General features: G+C 47.8%; 1 protein-coding gene across 1 annotated transcript; it reads right to left on the reverse strand.

Moving 5' to 3' along the window:
- Positions 1-12,671: 12,671 nt before the first annotated feature.
- LOC116821435 (neuropeptide FF receptor 1-like) lies at positions 12,672-18,412 on the reverse strand. Its single transcript, XM_032774629.2, has 3 exons — positions 18,103-18,412; positions 15,532-15,631; positions 12,672-13,557 (listed from the first exon to the last, which is right to left on the reverse strand). Exons 1-3 carry the CDS (start codon positions 18,410-18,412, stop codon positions 12,672-12,674), a joined length of 1,296 nt encoding a protein of 431 aa, XP_032630520.1.
- Positions 18,413-18,843: the final 431 nt, after the last annotated feature.

Below are 18,843 nucleotides of genomic sequence, written 5' to 3' on the forward strand. Positions count from 1 at the left end.
GTTAATGGCCGTTAATCGATTATAACGCTGACCGTCCCACACTTGCAATTTATATCGATATAAGAGGCTCTTTAAATCGGATTTCTGTACTCCCCCGACGAGAGGTAGCACTAATTCGATATTAACAGTTCGGATTATGGTTGTGTGGATGAGAATCGCGTTATTGGCCTCCGGAAGTTATCCACAGTGCCACCACTGATCGCTCTGGACAGCAATCTGCACTCGGATTGCCGCAGGAGTGTAACAGGAAAACGCCCGCGAACTTTTTGATTACAGTTCCTGCTTGCCCAGCGTGGAAGCTTTGTCAGCAAGGGGCATTGTCAGTCCTCAATCCAAAGAGCTCCAGCATGGACCGCAGGAGATACTAGAATTGATTGCTGTAGTGGTGGAGAAATCTGTTGCTATCAAAGTCGCGTTACAGTAACACGTAAATGCAAAGCATGTTGAAAAAAAACTCCGGAACAGCGCTGCTGTGACAAGCGTAACGGTGAAGCGGAACTCAAATTGTAGAGCGCTCATGGAGGAGGGGGTCTGAGGCTCCAGCTTCCCACGATCCCGCAGCAGTCTCTTAAAATATATTTGCATTCTTGGCTAGCTCCAATGTCTGTAGTTCAAACACGTGTCTGCCGTGGGTTCAGGGAACAGCTCTCAGTTTCTTCCCCCCCCCACGTGACGAAAAGGGAAGAAACATTTCTTGACTACTCATGTCACCCTATGTGTAGTGAATGCTTGCTGGTTCGACGTGATCTACCAGCAGTGACGAGCAGTATCCGCTCCTTCCCCCTCCCTTCCCTCGGTGTCGACGTGCTGAAGACTGCCCCCATCCTGGAGAACCCATGCTATATGCTAATATTGAGAGGCAATTATTCCTAGGGTGTACTCCGAGTTTATGGACAGAACGGCTATACCAGCCTTCATCATTGGCGGTACGTGGGGCTGAATTTTTGAAAGCATAAACGGGATTGACTCAAAATTGAGGGCAATGAGTCAAGTTCCACCTTAATATGCTTTCTAAAGATCGATTCCCGTCCTGCCTGGACTGTCATTAGCCCTGGCTGGCTGCTTCCCAAGTGCCCCCCCCCCCATTGTTTCTCACTAACAAGTCTCTGTTCTTATTCTTGTATTCCTACAAGCTTTCATGACACTAATGGGGGGGAGGCACTGCCACGGTAGCGAAGAAAGGTTGGGAGAAGGGAAGCACGGGTGCGGTTGTTCAGGGGCACCCCTGTAATACTGACACGGAGCAGTCTGCTCTCTGACAACAACTGGATCTCTATTACACGTGCCTATGATTCCAGGCGAGGATAGGACTCTGTTTATTAGCAACCATAAGGGAGGAATGACTTCATTGCCCGATGAGTCCGAGATCCCAATTTTGCTTTATCAAAAATTTGCAGCCAGGGGGCACCAGGATAGCAGCGGACAGTACAGCGAGGGAGAGAGAACCGCCATCTCTCATTGCCAGTTTTCTCCGGCAGTAGACGTACAGAACGACTGGTAACATCTCTGCTATCACAAAAGCAAGTGAATGGCTGTTGTTATGCGCTGGAGTATCGCCTCTCTTCCGCGGCATCAATACACAAACGGCGTGGAAAAAAAAAGGGCTGAATTGGGCCTCCAGGTTTGCCGTGTATGGCGTCTGCAAGGGCAATTAGGAAATGGCCGAAAAGGATTGTCAGCTGATGTTCCCGGAGAAGCAAAGACGACGACATTTTACCAGAACCCCCACACTCATAAATTCAACGCCTGAATTTTCAAGGGCCGGGGGACAAAGAAGGAGGGAGGGGGTACTGAGGACTCCAGCTATCCCACATCACTCGCAGTCTTTGAAAATATTAGGATTCTTGGCTAAGCTCCAATGTCTGTAGGTTTCAAACACAGTGTCTCCGTGGTTTCAGGAAAGCTCCTCATTTCTTTCCGCCCCCACTGTGAAAGAAAAGGGAAAGAAATCAATCTCTTGACTACTTTCAATTCACTCTATGTGACTGAATGCTGCTGTAGATGGCGATGCCTACAGCAGTGAAGACAGTATCTCGTCTCTCTCGACCCATCCCGGTGGTAGACGGTACATATGACTGAATATCGCGTCGGATCTACCCGTGAGGCTCTGGCTGGCCTGAGGTGAGGCTGGCAAGGGGGCGCCTGGGTAAAAATGGAATGACTCCCGTTTTATCCCAGTAGATGGTACAGAAGGTGGCTAATGTTTTTCATCATAGCAGCTGGGGCTGAACTTCATCAGCCCGTCCTTTCTGGTGTAAAGAAAGATTCACTACTCCTTGACTAAATCATAGCCCTGGAGCTGCCTCCAAGTCTGTGTTTCTTTTTCCTGCATTCTTAATACTCCATGACAACAAATGGGGGCGGGGGAGCCACGATATCCCAGGAAAGGTTGGGGAGAGGCAAGCAATCGGGTGCGGTTGTTCCAGGGCACCCGACTCCAGAATACTGACATGGGCACTGTGCTCTAATATTAGGTTCAACACTTGCCCCTTATTCTAGGAAAGGACTACTCTATTGTAGAAAAAAAGGGAGGGATTGACCAGTACCCCAAGTGATCAATCCCTTCATGCAAATTAAGCCAGGGCAAAATGAGAACAGAAATAAACTGAGGCACTGGCCAGGTAACAGAAAAGCCCGAATCCCCGCGAATTAAATAACGTGGCTCTCTGACGCACACATCAGGTGACCACGCAGAGCTCATCAGCACAAAAACAATGCAGTCTCCTGAGAAATCGAAAAGAGCACAAGCCGGACCCAAAACACAGACGGTACTCGAAAAGACAATCAGTGCTAATCAGAACTCCGTTCGAAAGAAAAATGAAAAACTATTTGAAAGAATTTCAAGGAAAAGCCAGCAGGATAAAAAACAGAAATTGGACAGGCAATACAAAAAAAGCCACAGAGCAAATAGGAAGGTCTGAGCAGGGCCGAGAAAACGATGCCGCTTCTATGCTGAGCTGCATGCATTTTGGGGGGCTGGCAACCATACCACCCCTGGCCATGGATTTTTCAGACGTCGGGTTATAATCATCAACCATGGCTGAGGGATTTTGCGGAGGGGGAAATAAGAGAGAGAAGATGAGGAAGAGCTTGGTGACGAGAACAGCACCTGTAACCCCAACAGCCAGACTTTTTTGAGACCCAGAATTACTGTCCCAGCCTCCAAGCCACATACCAGCAAAGTGAAGCGTGGAAGCGACTCTGTGATGTACCTTGTAATATCAAAACAGTTTAAAAAGCGTTTTTTAATGATTGCAATTGCATCAGGGTTGTGATGCATTCGCAGCCAGTAAGTTACAGGAATAATTCGTTAACAGTCTGGTTGGAGCGAAAATCCTCCAAAGAAATCTCCATGAATCGATCCGGAGGTACTCAAAAGCTTTGCAGAAGATCTGGCAAGGCAAGCCTTAATCCGGCCAACATTTGAGAAACTTTTCCACGCATGCAATTAGTCAAGTAATTAGGAACCAATTGCTTCACAGAGCACGGCCGCGTTATAGCCCGGGCAAACTGCTCGGCTCCAAAACATGACGATCTGCATCCTGCGGTTATCTCAGGAGAGAATATATCCATTGTACCTGTTGAAATCAGGAATTAATAGGGGGCAGACATGGCGATTTGCTACCCGGCAGAGCGGGGGATGGAGAAGGATAGCACTGAGTTTTTCAGTGTTTGCGACAGGAATTCCAGCTAACCAGCACAAAGGTCGGGGGTGAAGAGGTGATCATAGCAGCGATCTTAAACATGTAGCAAGCCATGCGTGGGGAGAGGAAAGAGGGGGGTTGGGTTGCTGGTTCCTCTAACAGGAACAAGGCATCATAGATCACGTGTATATGAACGCTGGAGAAGTCATACTTCTAAAGCCTTACCACTGCGCAATGGAAAGTTGGGTGCCCGACCTGTGTCTGTTGAAATCAGCAACAACCCACAGCCACAGGCACGAATATTTAACGATGGCAAAAATGCGACCTGTATGAAATACATGTCTATGTAGGTGGATAGTGTAATTCACTGTGAAAAGTACTACATGTTCTGTAAATGAATCTTTCATACTTCTCTCGCTGTTTTCACTCCCCCTCCATGCAGCTGCACAGTTTCCGCATCTACGCCATCACCAAAGGCTAGCTCAGATAAGGCGAGGAGGAAGAAACTCGAGGAAATGAAATGTTTCAGAAATCAGAAGTAACACGCAGTGACATGAGCTCATCAAAGATTGGAAGGATGTGCTAGCAAAATACAGGAAGATGGCAGTGAACTGGGGGATAGAGAGACGCTCGAGCTGAGAGGTGGGTGAGGAAGATCACGGGTAGCAGAAGATAGCGGTGGCGTGATGAACGCTGGAACGCTGCGTGATCAAACTGAATCCTCAGACATGGTGGTCTTCAGGAGAGCACAGGGTTACAGAGTGCCGCGAGCCCCTGGTACCACCCCCAAGCTCCCCAGTCCATATCTCCCTCAACCCAGACGCTGGTAAAGAACGCGTGGGAAAGGTTTCTGCACTTCGCCTCACCACCTGGAAGGCAAGCAAAACTGTACTTCATTAAAATGTGCTTAAATGCTTCCTTCCCCTCCTTCCAAACCAAGCAGCAGGATACCTTGAATAATTCTCTACTCTTTTATAATACTTTTAATAAAGATACATTCAAAGGGGGAGGGTGGGTGCTTACAGGGAATGACTTTTAAGAAAGAAACATGATTTTTTTTTAAAATGAACAGAAATGCATTTTAATAAAGAATACATGATTTTAAACGATATGACTTTATTTCCTTCAGCAAGCGTAATAAAGGGAAGTGGGTTGCCTACAGGAATAGCAATCAGGGGGGAGGGTTCATTAAGGGAAGCAAACACAGCAGTCACACCGTACCTGGCCCATGCTGAAACTCGTTTTCAGCTTACTCTGGCGCACACGCCTCTGGTGTGCTCTTGCTAATCGCCCTGGCTCTGGCTGCTCGTACCTACAGCGGCCAGAGTGATTTGCCTCAGCCTACACCCGCCAAAATTCTCCCCCTACTCTCCTGCTTGCTGTGTGCTCCACAATCTCTGTAAGAACAACGGGACATTAGGTTTGCTGAGGTCTGACGAGTAAAGTATGTTTCAGCTGCCTTTAAACCGGCCAAATGCACATTAAAGACAAACCATCCTGCACTTGCAGCCTGTTAGTTGAATCAGCTCCTGACATGCCAGGCCGCCTGTTATGGCTCAGACCATGGCATAAGGGGTAGGCTGGGTCCCCCCAGGATAACTACAAGGCATTTCAAACATTCCCAACGGTTATTTTCTGGTCTGGGAGTAATTCCTTGCTGCAGCGTTTAAACAGAGCAGTGGCTTCTGTAAGACGCGAGCGTCAGAACCCTTCCTGGCCATCCCACGTGGATTTGGTGAAAACGTCCTGTGATCCACCAGTGGCTGCAGCACCATGAAAGTACCCCTTGCGTTACGTACTGGTGCCTGGTGCTCCGGGCCAAGAATAGGGATATGGGTGCCAATGATCGCCCCCCACAGTTAGGGAATTCCATTGCACAAACCCCAACTGTCACCTGCACGTTCCCAGAGTCAACCTTTCGTAGCAGAGCTACAACAATTGCTGGCTACTTGCATCAAACAGCCAGCCCCACAGAGATTTCACTCCAATAATGATTCCACTGACCGGTAGCTGTCTGGTTGCAAGTCCAGAGGGCTTTGCCACTCGCTCTCCACTGTGGAGGCTGCTCTCCTTTGATGATGGGCGTTCAGGGCAGGGGAAAGCAAGTCACAAGTTAAAGAAAGTGCCTTACGCATGCAAAAAGTTTCGCAGTCCACTGCAAGCGTCATCAACACCTGAAAACTCATGCGCCACCAGTCTGTGCTGTTCCCGCGCCCAATGGCGTCAATGGGTACGATACGGCCCCATTACCAGCAGGAGCTCAAAACGCAGGGCCATTCGGTTAGGGCGAATTAGCGTCCATGTCCTCATCGCTCCTCGGCGGCTCTGCCATTTACTGCTCTTCTCTCCTCTGCTTGCAGTTCATGTTCAGCATAGACAGCACAGAGTGGCGAGGTGTTGTATCAACGGCGGATAGCTTACTGATCTAGAGGGTCATGATCTGTGCTGGCATTTGCCAGTTCACCAGGGAAAAAGGCGCGAAACGTGCTGCTGCTTTCCACAAAGGGAGGGGTGAGGCTGTACCAGAACCAGCCCGCGACAATGATCCTGCCCCAATCAGGCACTGGGATCTCAACCGGAAGTCCAAAGGGCGGGGAAAACTGGAACTATGGAATAGCTCGGAACGGCTACCCACAGTGCACGCTTCCAGAAATCGACGCTAGCATGGACCATGGACGCACACTATCAAAGTTATGTGCTTAGTGTACCTCACATCGACTTTATAAATCAATTTTATTAATCCGATTTTAGCTAATTCGATATTATCCCGTAGTGTGTGTGCCTAGAAATGTGAGCACATCCGTCTTTGAAATGATAATGCAGTCTATGTTTATTCCTGCTGCCTTGCACAGAGTATTAATGGTATTCAACCTCCCATGGATTTCAATGGAGTCCCATTGATTTAGGGTAGTGGGGGCTGGCCAGGAAAGTCCAGGAACATAGGCAAGCAGATCAGACTTAATTACAGCTCAGGGTTGGAGAACTCTAGCGGTGTGTTTTATAAAGGCCAAAGACAACCCTCCGACGCACCAGGGCATTTCGTAGCGCTTTTCATCCCACGATTTATCAGACTCTAACTATTGGAAGTCTGCATCTCTTTGAAATTTCAAGCTAAATCACCATTGAATGATTTGAATCAAGCCATATCAGTGCAAGCAAAACTGCAATTTTTCCCACTTAGAAGAATGAAAGCAGGTGTACACACGTGGAGCGCCTGAAGAACAATGGAACGGGGAGTCGAGAAGCCTTAGCAGTGTGCACTGGGACGCTGGGCTCCTTTAGCAAGGGGAGCGGCTTGACTGTGAGCTGTTCCTGTCAGGTGAGAGGAAAGGAATAGCCCAATCTTGCTAGCTGTCCTGCACCACATGCTTCCTGACAATCCATTAGAACAGGCATGTGCATATATGAAATACAGCTTGATGCTCGCTAGGTTGGCTGACAGCAAAGTCAACAGGTCGTGATCTGTAGCTTGTCAAGGGAAATCAGAAACTATGGCTTTATGAATTTTATTATTTCAGCAGAAGCCAACACCATCACACAGGACGCCTTGGTACACTTGAGGACCACGATATTGAACGATTTAAACGCATAGTGTAGACCAGGCCTAAGTTGCTGGCTGCTCTCATTTGCAAGACCAGATGTGCTGGGATATCATACATTGGACAAACCAGTTCAAAATGACAGGCCCCACTCCTAGCCAAGTGCAGCCAAGGTTCCATTCTGGGCCTGGCCAGAGCATATGCAAAATACCAGTCCCTAACCAGGAAATGGTATGTGCTAAAATCCTAGAAAAGTAGAGCAAGGAACACAGGGCTACTAGTGCTCTCCCTCACACTTACAGCTGCTAGTTTTCATTTAGAACAGGTTTTGGAGAAAAAATGGCTTTTTTATCAAAAAGTAAAATTGTAGGGGAAATGCTCCTTTCCAGCTAAATTTTCCAGGTCCTGGTCAGGATTGGTTTCAGTTAAGGGGGAGAGGGGTTGGGTTTCCAATGAAACCTGAAAATTTTTGAAGAAAAACTTTGACAAAACTTTTTTTCACATGACCAAAAACTTCAAACACCAATGTCGATCCATCAGTGTCAGTGGGGTTACTCCTGATTTGCACCAGCATAGGGCCCATTCTGTGCAATATCTATCTGAAGTATCATTTCTCTCCTGCTGCGTTCCTCTGACCCATCTCCCTGAACTCAGTGAGAGACTGAGACAAAAAGAGGTACTGCTCAAACTACCTCAACTAGCACCTCTCTGCCTGGCATTGGCCGCATTGATAACCCCCCTTCACACCTTCCCACAATGGCAGCAGAATTCTGCACTGCCCCGAACTGCCAGAGGTTCATTAGTACGCTTGGCTTCCCACCTCAAAGTCATAATAGCTGCTGACCCTGAGCCTTTCCCAGCGAATCACATCCCTTCAGATGCTGTTTGCGCCATGGCAATGGGTTTGGGAGTGAAGCTCGAATGGCAGATTCCACGAAGGTAATAGTTGTCAAACACATAAAGTGAAAGTGTGACCATCAAGTGCAGCTGGAAACCCATGATCTGTTTACACCACTTTGTAAACTTGCGCTCACGCTCAGCTCTGAGTCCTACCCCTCCCCCCATGTCCACACACATAAGAACATAAGAACGGCCACACTGGGTCAGACAAAAGGTCCATCTAGCCCAGTATCCTATTCTCTGACAGTGGCCATTGCCAGGTGCGGGAATGAGCAGAATAGGGAATCATCAAGAGATCCATCCCCTGTTGCTCATTCCCAGATCTTCTGGCGCACAAATCTTTCTGACTTAGCCCTCAGGTCTTAAGGGGTGGGTTCAAGCCAAAGTCCCACTGGGATTCCGGGCCAAGCCCTGTCATTTTGCAGTGTGGATGCAGCTCAGGCCTGGGTTTGTAGGTGACTTGAGTTGGGTCTGTGTGTAGTATTGTCACTCCAGCCTAGTCCAGCAATTGTAAACCCGGGTTCACAATGCAGAGAGGAGGCACAAGAGCAGGCTTGGAAAGACCAAGTCTGCAGCTGTGGGTCCCACAGATCCCAGTGTAGAGTGCAGTGTAGCTGCACCCTGACCGGTATCCAGAGAGTCCTCGGAATCAGCCAGTCCAGTAAACAACCATGTTCTCATTCCTTGCTGCTCTGATCTGAGACATAGCTGGTGTGAGGTGGATAACTCAGTAAGGACCTCAATACACCACATGGTCTATTCACTATCCAGCGGCTGTTCCAATACTGCACAGTCCACAGGGGGAGCCCTGCGTTGACTAGAAAGGAGGCTGAGTGGACTTCTCATCTCAGATTTCTATGATACTAAGTTATTAACAAAGATGTTCAATTAATTCTTTTCCTGAAGTTGTTTTAATGGTAACTCTTCCTTGCGTAGTCTAGTCATGAGTTCTAATCCTGCCTTTCTATGCCATTACTTGGCCACTCCATGCCTCAGTTTCCCCAGAACACTACCTCCCTAGGGCATTGTGCAGATTACTGAGTTAATGTCTAGGGGTAGTGCTTTGAAAATGGAAACATCTATAAACATGTTCATTGTTATTGGTCTTCATTGTTCTGGTATGTCAGGTGAGCTCTGAGGGAGGAGAAATCAGCACATAGTACTTAATGGAGGAAGGATGGTCCTGTGGCTTAGCTATAGAACAGAATTCAGGAGATCTGCGTTAAATTCCCTGCTCTGCCACTGACTTGCTGTGTGACCTCAGGCAAGTCACTTCACCTCTCTGTCATTCAATTCTCTCTCTGTAAAATGGGCAGGATATATCTCTTCACCCACCCTCCTCTGTCTTGCTAATTCAGACCCATGAGCTCTTGGGGGCAGAGATGGTCTCTTACTATGCATTTGTACAGGCCGCAGCACAGAGGGGCCCCCAATCTCAGCTGGGATTCCTACATGCTACTATAATATTGTTGCCCCTTGAACTCATGCTGGACCAACAGACACTCCAGCAAGCTGGTTCTGAGTTATGCTAATAAGCGTAGTTACACTCACTTTAAGGCCCCTTTCCCTTGCCAGAGCAGTGTGAAGGGGCCTTTGTGTGAATGAGAATCAGCCTCAGTCTGTCTCCAAACACGTAAATCACCAGCAGTAATTGGGGAGTCTCTGGGAATAAGGAGCAGACCCATTCCATGGGGGCTGGAGGAGTTGGGTTTGGATCATCCATGGGGTTGTTCTCCAAATCCCACTGACAAAGGGCAGTATTTCCATTAACTGGGAAGAAGGTGGAAGGAAACCTCCCAGGGAACAAACCCTTTTTGGCATATGAGAGCACCGGGGAGGGGGTGGGGGAGGTTGTCATACTAATTGAATAACTCTCTGATGCGATGTGCTGGCAACAATGCCGAAAAACAACAGTTTTTGCCACTGTAGACAGTGATTTCAGAGGTGTTAATTAATGTGTTTCTAAAAGTCCCCCTGTGGATGGGTTGATAAAGCAAGCAATATATCCTGCACTAATTGCCTGAGCGTGGAAGCCTTCATATTGGATTGATCTCTGATTTATGTAGGAACCACTCTCTCTGCACAACTGAGTGTTTTGTTCCTTCCTCTGTCTGCCAAAAGAGCTAGTTATAAATGCAGGTGATGGATTCAATTGAGAACAGGCCCTTTAGCTTTTCTTCCAGGAGACTGGACAAATGAGGATTAAGCTTCAAGTTTAATTTACCGGATTGCAGATGAAAAACAAATTCACAACATCCTCCCTGAATCAATAATCTGTCAGCAGCCATGTTTGGTATGACGGAGCAGCCAGGGGAGTCCCTGTAACAGAAACAAATGGCCTCAAGGCTTGCACAAAATGCACCTGATTCTGACCATTTCATTAGCAACAGCCGTGGAGAGGGTTTTCCTGGGCTCCCCTTCCCTGATGCCTCTGGCCTGAGTGGGGAAAGCTAATCCAACCTGATGTCTTACAGTGTGATCATGTGGTTCAGGACATGTTGTTTTCAAGGCCGCTCTTTGGTGCAGGATTAATTTTCTCCTGGAAAAGGAGGATGCTGCAAAGATGGGAATGGGGTGGGTCAGTGTTCTGAAAAGCTCCCATTAGCCTGTGAAATGGTCACCACTCACATTGGGGCAAAATGCAATGGTCCCTTTTGGCCTTTAACACATAAGGGCAGGAATCTCTGTTGGCATCTAGGATCTAGTTTTCTGTATTTAAATATTGGGATTCCCTGCTAAATTAACTAAGTGCTGGGGCACCGCATGAGTTTGGGAGTTCATTTTAGACTATCCTCCTTATGTTCGGTTCTTTCTGTGTCTGCCTCCAAACCCCTTTGTTCTTTGGAGTCTTTCTCATTTCTCATTGCTGCAAATCCCAGAAATCCAGAGAAATGGCACAGAACCCATTAAAACACTGTAATGAATTTCCCTATGTATCGCAGGAGCAAGACACGGGCATGAGGAAAAGTCACTGATTCACAGTGCTCACGATTTTCCAGCAATGTGATTATGAATAGACATGAGCTGATTTAGCACGGGCTTTGTAACTAACAGGAAATGGTTAGGCTATTGTTTGTACAATTTGCATGAGCCAATCTGCATTCAAAGAATGGATACAGATGGATCAAAGAGCATAATAGACTCATGTTTAGCAGACCTATGTGGCTGACTGCCTGCTCAGGATGTGTTGCCAGTGAAGTCTCCAAGGGCCAATCACTGGAACAGGCACACTGTGTATTGCACATCACAAGCTCTGCTGAGGGTCTCTGAAATGGCAGTGACATGCAGTTCTGCATTGTCCCCAGGCAGCCCCTGGCAGCTGGGGAGATGATGGGGTAAGCTCTCTTCTCCGACACAGCAGTGTGAATCTGGAGTAACTGCCCTGAGATAATGGTATTACTCTAGATTTACACAAGTGTAAATGATCAGAATTTGGCCGACAGTCTTTGTTGATGTCTGCTATTCCATTGTTTCAGTAGTTCATCGTGTTCACAGGAGGAATTTTTGCTGAGCAAAATGCCAAGCAGTAACAAAGGCCTAGTCCGTACTAGATGAGTGCACTGGTTGAACTAAATCAATCAGAAAATTGATCCATTATACTGGGGAAAATCCCTAATCCAGACATGCTAAACCAGTTTAACCCTTGCCTATTTCACTGTAACGTACTGACTCAGCTGAACCTGTTTAAATAAAGGTTAAATTGCCTTAAGTGTATCTATATTAAGGGTTTGTACTAGTTGAATTAGATTATTTTTTAATCTGTTTAGTTAAATCAGTGCATATTTCTAGTCTAGACAGGGTCAAGGAGGAGGAATGGTGAAAAGCATCAGGAACCTGCCTACTCCCATGCTTGAAGATAAGCATCTGCTTAAGTGCTTTGCTGGATTGGGGCCTAGATGGTGTTGTTTTTGTTGTTGTCGTTGTTGTTTTAATCCTTTCAGTTTTAAAGTGATCTTAGTAACAAAAGTGTGGCGTGTTTACTGTGGCACTCTCCTTGGATACAGCTGCGATTTCTTGTCTTACACTGCAGAGCTGCTGGAATGGTTTAGCTTGTGTACTGAAGTACTGACCTTGGAACCTTGCAAGAGCATCCAGAGAAAGACACTTCGGCTGCCCTATCAGCTTTGGGATTCTCTTCCGCACATATAATAGATGGGGTGCCCCAACAGCAGTAGGAGCTTGACCGGCAGCAGTTTGCTAACACAAGAGAACAAATACTCATAGATTCTTTTTTTTAATGCAAAACTGAATCCTGACCCTCTGAAATACATTTTTCCACCTCCAAAAGTACCACATTCTGATTGCAAGCCAAAGAAACTCTGCATGGAGTTGTAGCTTTAATACATAGACATTTTATATGACAGCTAGCCTCAACTATACACTGAAAGCGATTGACAGATATTTGTGCATCAATAGGAATACTGAACAGCAGCTCCATGCGATTCATTTTGCATTTACAAAACAGAATATGAATAGCTAGGTACCAGGCCTGAGGGGAAAATACTCCTCACTGCACACGCATCACCATAACAAATAAAAGTGAAGTTTGCAAATGGAAAGAGACAGTATTCCCATCTCGTCAGCCATCTCACTCATCCCATGCTTTGCAGACTTTGTTCAGAGGGGTGATTTTATCAATATCCTGCAGGTGAAGTCCCTGTTTCTGGGCCTGTCCATTCTGCACAAGGCAGGGGGCTTTGGTATGCAGATTCTTGAGGCAGACGGAGTCAGAGGATTCCCTGTCTGTGAAGATCTTGTTGCGAGCGCTGAAGCCACTGGTGCTGCCCGTCACCTTCTCCGAATAGACCTCGTGATGCCCTATCTCCTCCGAGCAAACTTGGAACTTGAAGGCTGCCTGGAAGCCCCGCTTGAAGTTCTCATTGAAGTAGCCATAGATGATGGGATTGACACTGCTGTTGGAGAAGGCCAGCCAGTGCGCGGAGGGGAAGATGTAGCCCGTCAGCAGGTCGATCTGGTCGTCATCCAACTTGGTGTAGTCTGTGAACAGCATCAGAGTCCACAGGGGCAGCCAGGAAAGCATGAAGAGCAGGGCCACCAGAATGAGCATCTTGATTACCTTGACCTTCCGCCTGGAGACAGCAGCACTGCAGCACTCATGGTTCTCCACCCTGTGCTTGCTCACCGGGCCCGATGACCTGTAGAGTTTGACGCCAATCCTACCGTACATGACCATGATGAGGATCAACGGGGCCACGTAGATGTGGGCAAAAAGGACAGTGGTGTACACCTTGCGCATCTCGCTGTTGGGCCAGGCCTCGTAGCAGGAATACAAGGGGTAAGCCAGGCTCTGGTTGTCATTGTACACCATGTAGTGATCCTCAATCTGCACCACCGTGAGCATGACAGCAGAAGGGCACATGATGATGATGGCCAGGACCCAGATGACCGCGATGGTGTTCAGGGCCTTGAGCAGACTGAGCTTCGATTTAAAGGGGTAAATGATGCAGCGGAACCTGATGCAAAACCAACACATACGTAGGTGAGTTCTACTGAGAGAAACTTCCACAGGGCAACACCCAAAAGGAGTCTAAGCACAAAGCAGTACTGGGTTCTCCTGGGACATGGTGCATGATTACCTTGGGCCAGGAAAACCCAACCACTTTGACAAAAATGGATATTTTTCATGAATTTCTGTTTGATCAAAAAATCCATTTTCCATTATTAAAAAAAACAAAACAAAAACACACCATCCTACCACCTTCCAGCACCATCCCCCTTTCAGAGGAAAACGTTCAACCAGCTCTAAAAATAACTATTTTTCTTAGATAGAGGGGTTGTCAGATTAGCTCAGATCAGGAATGCCTCTTGCCCAGGGTCTCACCTCTGACAGGGGCCAGTACCAGCTGCGGAAGGAGGAAGGGTAAAAAAAACCTGCAACAGGCATTTATAGAATCACCTGCTCAGAGGACCATTTTCTTCCTAACTCTTTATCAGTTAGAGGCTGGCATATGCCCAGAAGCGGGAAGATAGAACCAGTGGCCTACTCTTCCGTTCCATCTTATCTGGAGTTTGCAGGTTCACTCATAAAGTCAAACTCCCCCAGTTAACCTGCAGCATAAGATTGCAAAACAAAGAAGCCAGCATTTGATTGAGGTAATTGTCTGCCTTTGCCGCATTGTGCTGATGTGAATGGCTGTGAGGAGGCACATGGCTCTGAATGATTAAAACGTATGGGAGTGGAAATAACCTTTTGATTCTGGCTGTTTCTTACTTGAAACAATTTTGGAGTTATTAATTTAGCAGTTCCATAACTGTTCTCCAAGTAATGAAGTTATTAATTAAATGTAGTTGTCTTGCAAAAATATCAGCCTTTGAAGCCTTTCACGCTCAGCGTAGCGTCACAAATTTCAGACATGAAAAGCCTCGAGTTAGGACTGGATGGCTCAGGGACTGATAAAGGGAAGAGAAGCAGCCCTAGCAGCACACAGGTCTGTCCTGCCCCTCGTGCTAGCAGGTTCTAGCTGATGGCTGCTCAGGGCCCGTTGTGCGGAAGGCGCTTGGGGCTTGCATGTGGGCAGGCATCCACTAGGCAAAAGCCACCAGCAGAACTGGCCTGGACTGGCAGCATAGCACCTAAGGGCAGGCCTGCCCTTGGAAGGCTTGGCCAGTCCTGCTCTGCTGATGTGCTATAGCAGCCAAGCACTCCCAGTGTGGACACAGCTTACACCAGTGCTGCGCTTTAGATGTTACTGTCTAGCTCAGGGGTAGGCAACCTATGGCACGTGTGCCGAAGGCAGCACACGAGCTGATTTTTAGTGGCACTCATACTGCTCGGGTCCTGACCACCGCGCTGGGGGGCTCTGCATTTTAATTTAATTTTAAATGAACCTTCTTAAACATTTTAAAACCTTATTTACTTTACATAGAACAATAGTTTCATTATATATTATAGACTTATAGAAAAAGACCTTCTAAAAACGTTAAAATGTATTACTGGCACGCGAAACCTTAATTTAGAGTGAATAAATGAAAACTCGGCACACCACTTCTGAAAGGTTGCCGACTTCTGGTCTAGCTCATGCCTGCCTCCACCCCCACCACCCTGGCTTTTGCCAGCACACCTCTGTTGGCCACAAATCTCACCCCTGACCAATAGAGCTATAAGCAAGCAAAAGTTCTGTGGTGTCGACTCGGCCTAAGGGCCAAATGCTCACACCGAGCAAGGTTCCCCCTCAGCACCTTGGCAGGGCAGTGTGTGGAAGGTGGCGTGGCCGCACCAGATACTGTGGGCACTGTGGTTAAAGAGCCTGCTCCAATCTCTCTTTCCCCATTGATCTTAATGAGAGTCGGAAGGGGGTTCAGAGCCCTATGCTTTGAACCTGGCAGTTGGCACCAGATTTTCTTTATTTAAAGTCAGGGGAGGGGGGGAGTGAGCTTCCATTTATGTGAGCTGCAGCTCCACTTTCCCTCATGCAGCCTCTTCTCACCTGTCCACGGCAATCGCCACCAGCGTGAAAACAGACGAGGACACAGACATGCCCTGAACCAGCCCACTCATCTTGCAGATTCCATTGCTGAAGGGCCAGCCTAGCAGAAAACAATCAGACATGGGTCAGTGTCAGTCCAGGGGACGCAGAAACTCGTCAAACCCAAGAGGTACAGTTTCAACTCGGTTGCTGCACCATGAAACGCCAGTGCAATTTGCTTTCCCCAGGGGAGATCACGTGATAGAGAGATTGGGAGAGGATGCTGTAACCCAATACAACACCAATTGCGGGCTGCAGCTGAAAAGAGTCCAGGCAGCTTGCACATTAAGCTCCTATTCTGCAGAGAAACTGTTGGGGGTGATATCATCCTTAGCGGCTCTTCTCTGTCAAAGCAGCAATGGTCTCACTACAAGAACTCAGATAAGTTACAGAGTGGTAGTCGTGTTAGTCTGTATCAACAAAAAGAATGAGGAGTACTTGTGGCACCTTAGAGACTAACAAATGTTTTTGGGCATAAGCTTTCATGGGCTGAAATCCTCTTCATCGGATGCATGCAGTGGAAAATACAGTTGGAAGATATATATACACAGAGAACATGAAAAAATGGGTGTTACCATACCAACTATAACGAGACCAATCAATTAAGGTGGGCTATTATCAGCAGGAGAAAAAAAACTTAGTCTCTAAGGTGCCACAAGGACTCCTCATTCTTTTTTCAGACAAGTTAGTATCTTATATTTGTATATGAAATGTCCAACTGAGAACAGTTGGCAGATCTGGGGAGTGATGGGGTGCAGTCCTGGGCAATCATTGGTGCTGCAGGTTAGGATTGAAGGGCACCGGCAGAGCTGTGTGAGGGGGGCTGCAGGACAGATATTAAAGGCGTTGTCAGAGCAGTTGTCTGGAAGCCCAGAACTGGAGTAGCAAGCCGTGTGGGTCAGGATTTATGTGACTTAGCAGGGCTGTGTGGGAGCTCTGGACTTGCAGTAGCGAGAGTTTTCACTGGCAGAGTTGCCAGGGTCACTGGGCTGGCAGGGGGCACAGCAGGTCTGGATTGGTGTCTCTTGGCAGAGATGTGTGTGGGAAGTTTATACAGTATCTCCTCTACCTGCACCTGGCAGCACTGGCAGCCCCTCACTCCAGTGAGCAGAGAATTCACTTACCAGTTAGAGAAAATGAGATGCATTTCTGTGGCCCATTTAGCATTCCAGTATACTTAACCCTCCAAGGACTTTGGGTGCCAGCAACCATGGAAGCTTCAATGTGTTAGACAAAGTCATTGTTTTTTCCAGACTCCAAGCCCGAGACCACACAGATGCCAGCTGCCTCCTGCCTGACCCCTCCGGCAAGGGCATTTTTCCAAGTTGCTCCTGGGCCAGAGCAGGAAGCACTTAGCCATTCACCCCTACCCAAGCCTAGGCAGCACAGGAGAACAACCCCATGTGCTCTAGAGGGGAGGGAGCTGCTGTGCTCAGCAGACACTTAATGAAGCCTGAGGTAACAGTACAGATCCCTGTGGAGAGTCCTGGCCTGGGGACGGGCCCAGCCGTCACTGGGCCAACTCAGGAATGCAAGAAGAGACTCTCTTGACCCATTCTACCATGTGCAGCAGCCCCACAACCAGGGCTGGCTCTAGCCATTTCGCAGCCCCAAGCACGGCGGCACGCCGCGGGGAGCACACTGCAGCTCACTGGTCTCGTGGCTCCGGTGGACCTCCCGCAGGCATGCCTGCGGATGCTCCATCGGAGCGGCGAGACCAGCAGACCTCCGCAGGCACGCCTGCGGGAAGTCCACCGAAGCCGCCTGCCGTCCTCCCAGCAACCGGCAGAGCGCCCCTCGCAGCATGCCGCCCCAAGCACGTGCTTAGCGCACTGGGGCCTGGAGCCGGCCCTGCCCACAACTTCCCTTAGGAACGAAGGAGCTGATCCAGAAGTCGCTGGAGCCAATATTTGACATCAGCGGGCTTTGGATTAAGCCTGTGGTAGACACAAAATGCCCTGCACAATTCCCCTCATCTTGTCAACAGCATGGAGCAGAGCAAGTGGGCTGATTTTCAAACGTTCTGAGCAGCTGCTGATCCCATGGAAGTCAGTGGGAACTACACGCCCTCGGCCCCTTTGCAAACGAGGCAGCATTTATTTAGAAGTCTGCCACGAGGCACCCAGGTTTGCAAATGTTGGCTAGTTTTGCAGCACTCGTACAACCTTAAATGATCCCTGTCTTGCTCAGGTGTTTACACCTTTGGATGCTCCCAGTGGAGCTGCATTGCCTGTGTTCCTAAGGCTGCTTTAGGTCTTAGAGGGTTCCTTACTCTTAGTATTTTTAAGTCAATTTCCTTCTTCAAAGGAATTAATAAGTATTAGCTGACACCTCCTCTCTGAGGCAGATGCCTATGTAAATGGCCCAGAGCAGTTGAGTTATGTGCCTGAGAACGCAGAGAAATCTGGGATTGCATCAATCCCATGCTCAGAGCTCTCAGCAGTGCCTCTCTTCTCATTAACTCTTGTAGGTGGGACACTGCTGGGGGTCTGGCCAGCACAGAGAGCACTCAGTGTCACCCTCTCTCCTTACCTGTGATTAAATTGTCCACGAGTGTGGTGGGCACACAAAAAATTCCAACCAGCAGGTCACTGATGGCTAGGTTGAGGATAAAGAGGTTGGTGACTGTTCTCATCCGGCTGTTCTTCAGCACAATGAAGCAAACCAGACTGTTCCCAACCATGCACAAGGTGAAAATAAACAAGTAGGAGATTATATAGATAGCGGCAACAGGTAGGGAGTGCTGGTAGTAGGGCAAATATGTCAAGTTCCTTTTATGGCTTGTTAAAGAAGAGATCGTCTTGTTGATTCTGCCTTCTGACTCCAACCCGGGGCCATCCATGGCCTGGCAAGGATTTTGCTCAGCTGTGAAAGACCATAGGAGAATTATGGGAATTTCAGTATTTTGACAACTGAAGTTTCAAGTTGGAAGAAGGTTTGTGACAAGACACTCAGAAACAGTGGGTATCGGAATGGTGCAGATATAGAGACTGAGATAGGCATGTGCCCCATTCAAATACACTCCTCACAGCTAAAAGCTATAAACCAAAAACCAAAAAAAGGGGGGGAGGGGCTTAAATGTGCCCAAACAGCTATAAAATCTGCAAAACACTGCCAGGCACTAATAAAATATATTACGTTTCTTTTCTCACAAGTAAAAAAGCGTTACCCAAAAACCCTAGCAGCCCTGCCACTCCTTAAAATCAAAAAACTAAATCTATATAAAAGTCCACCAACAAAAAACTGCTTTGGCTCCATGCTAAAAGGGGCCTT

This window comes from Chelonoidis abingdonii, chromosome 2, assembly GCF_003597395.2.
Source record: "Chelonoidis abingdonii isolate Lonesome George chromosome 2, CheloAbing_2.0, whole genome shotgun sequence".
Taxonomy (NCBI): Eukaryota; Metazoa; Chordata; order Testudines; family Testudinidae; genus Chelonoidis; species Chelonoidis abingdonii.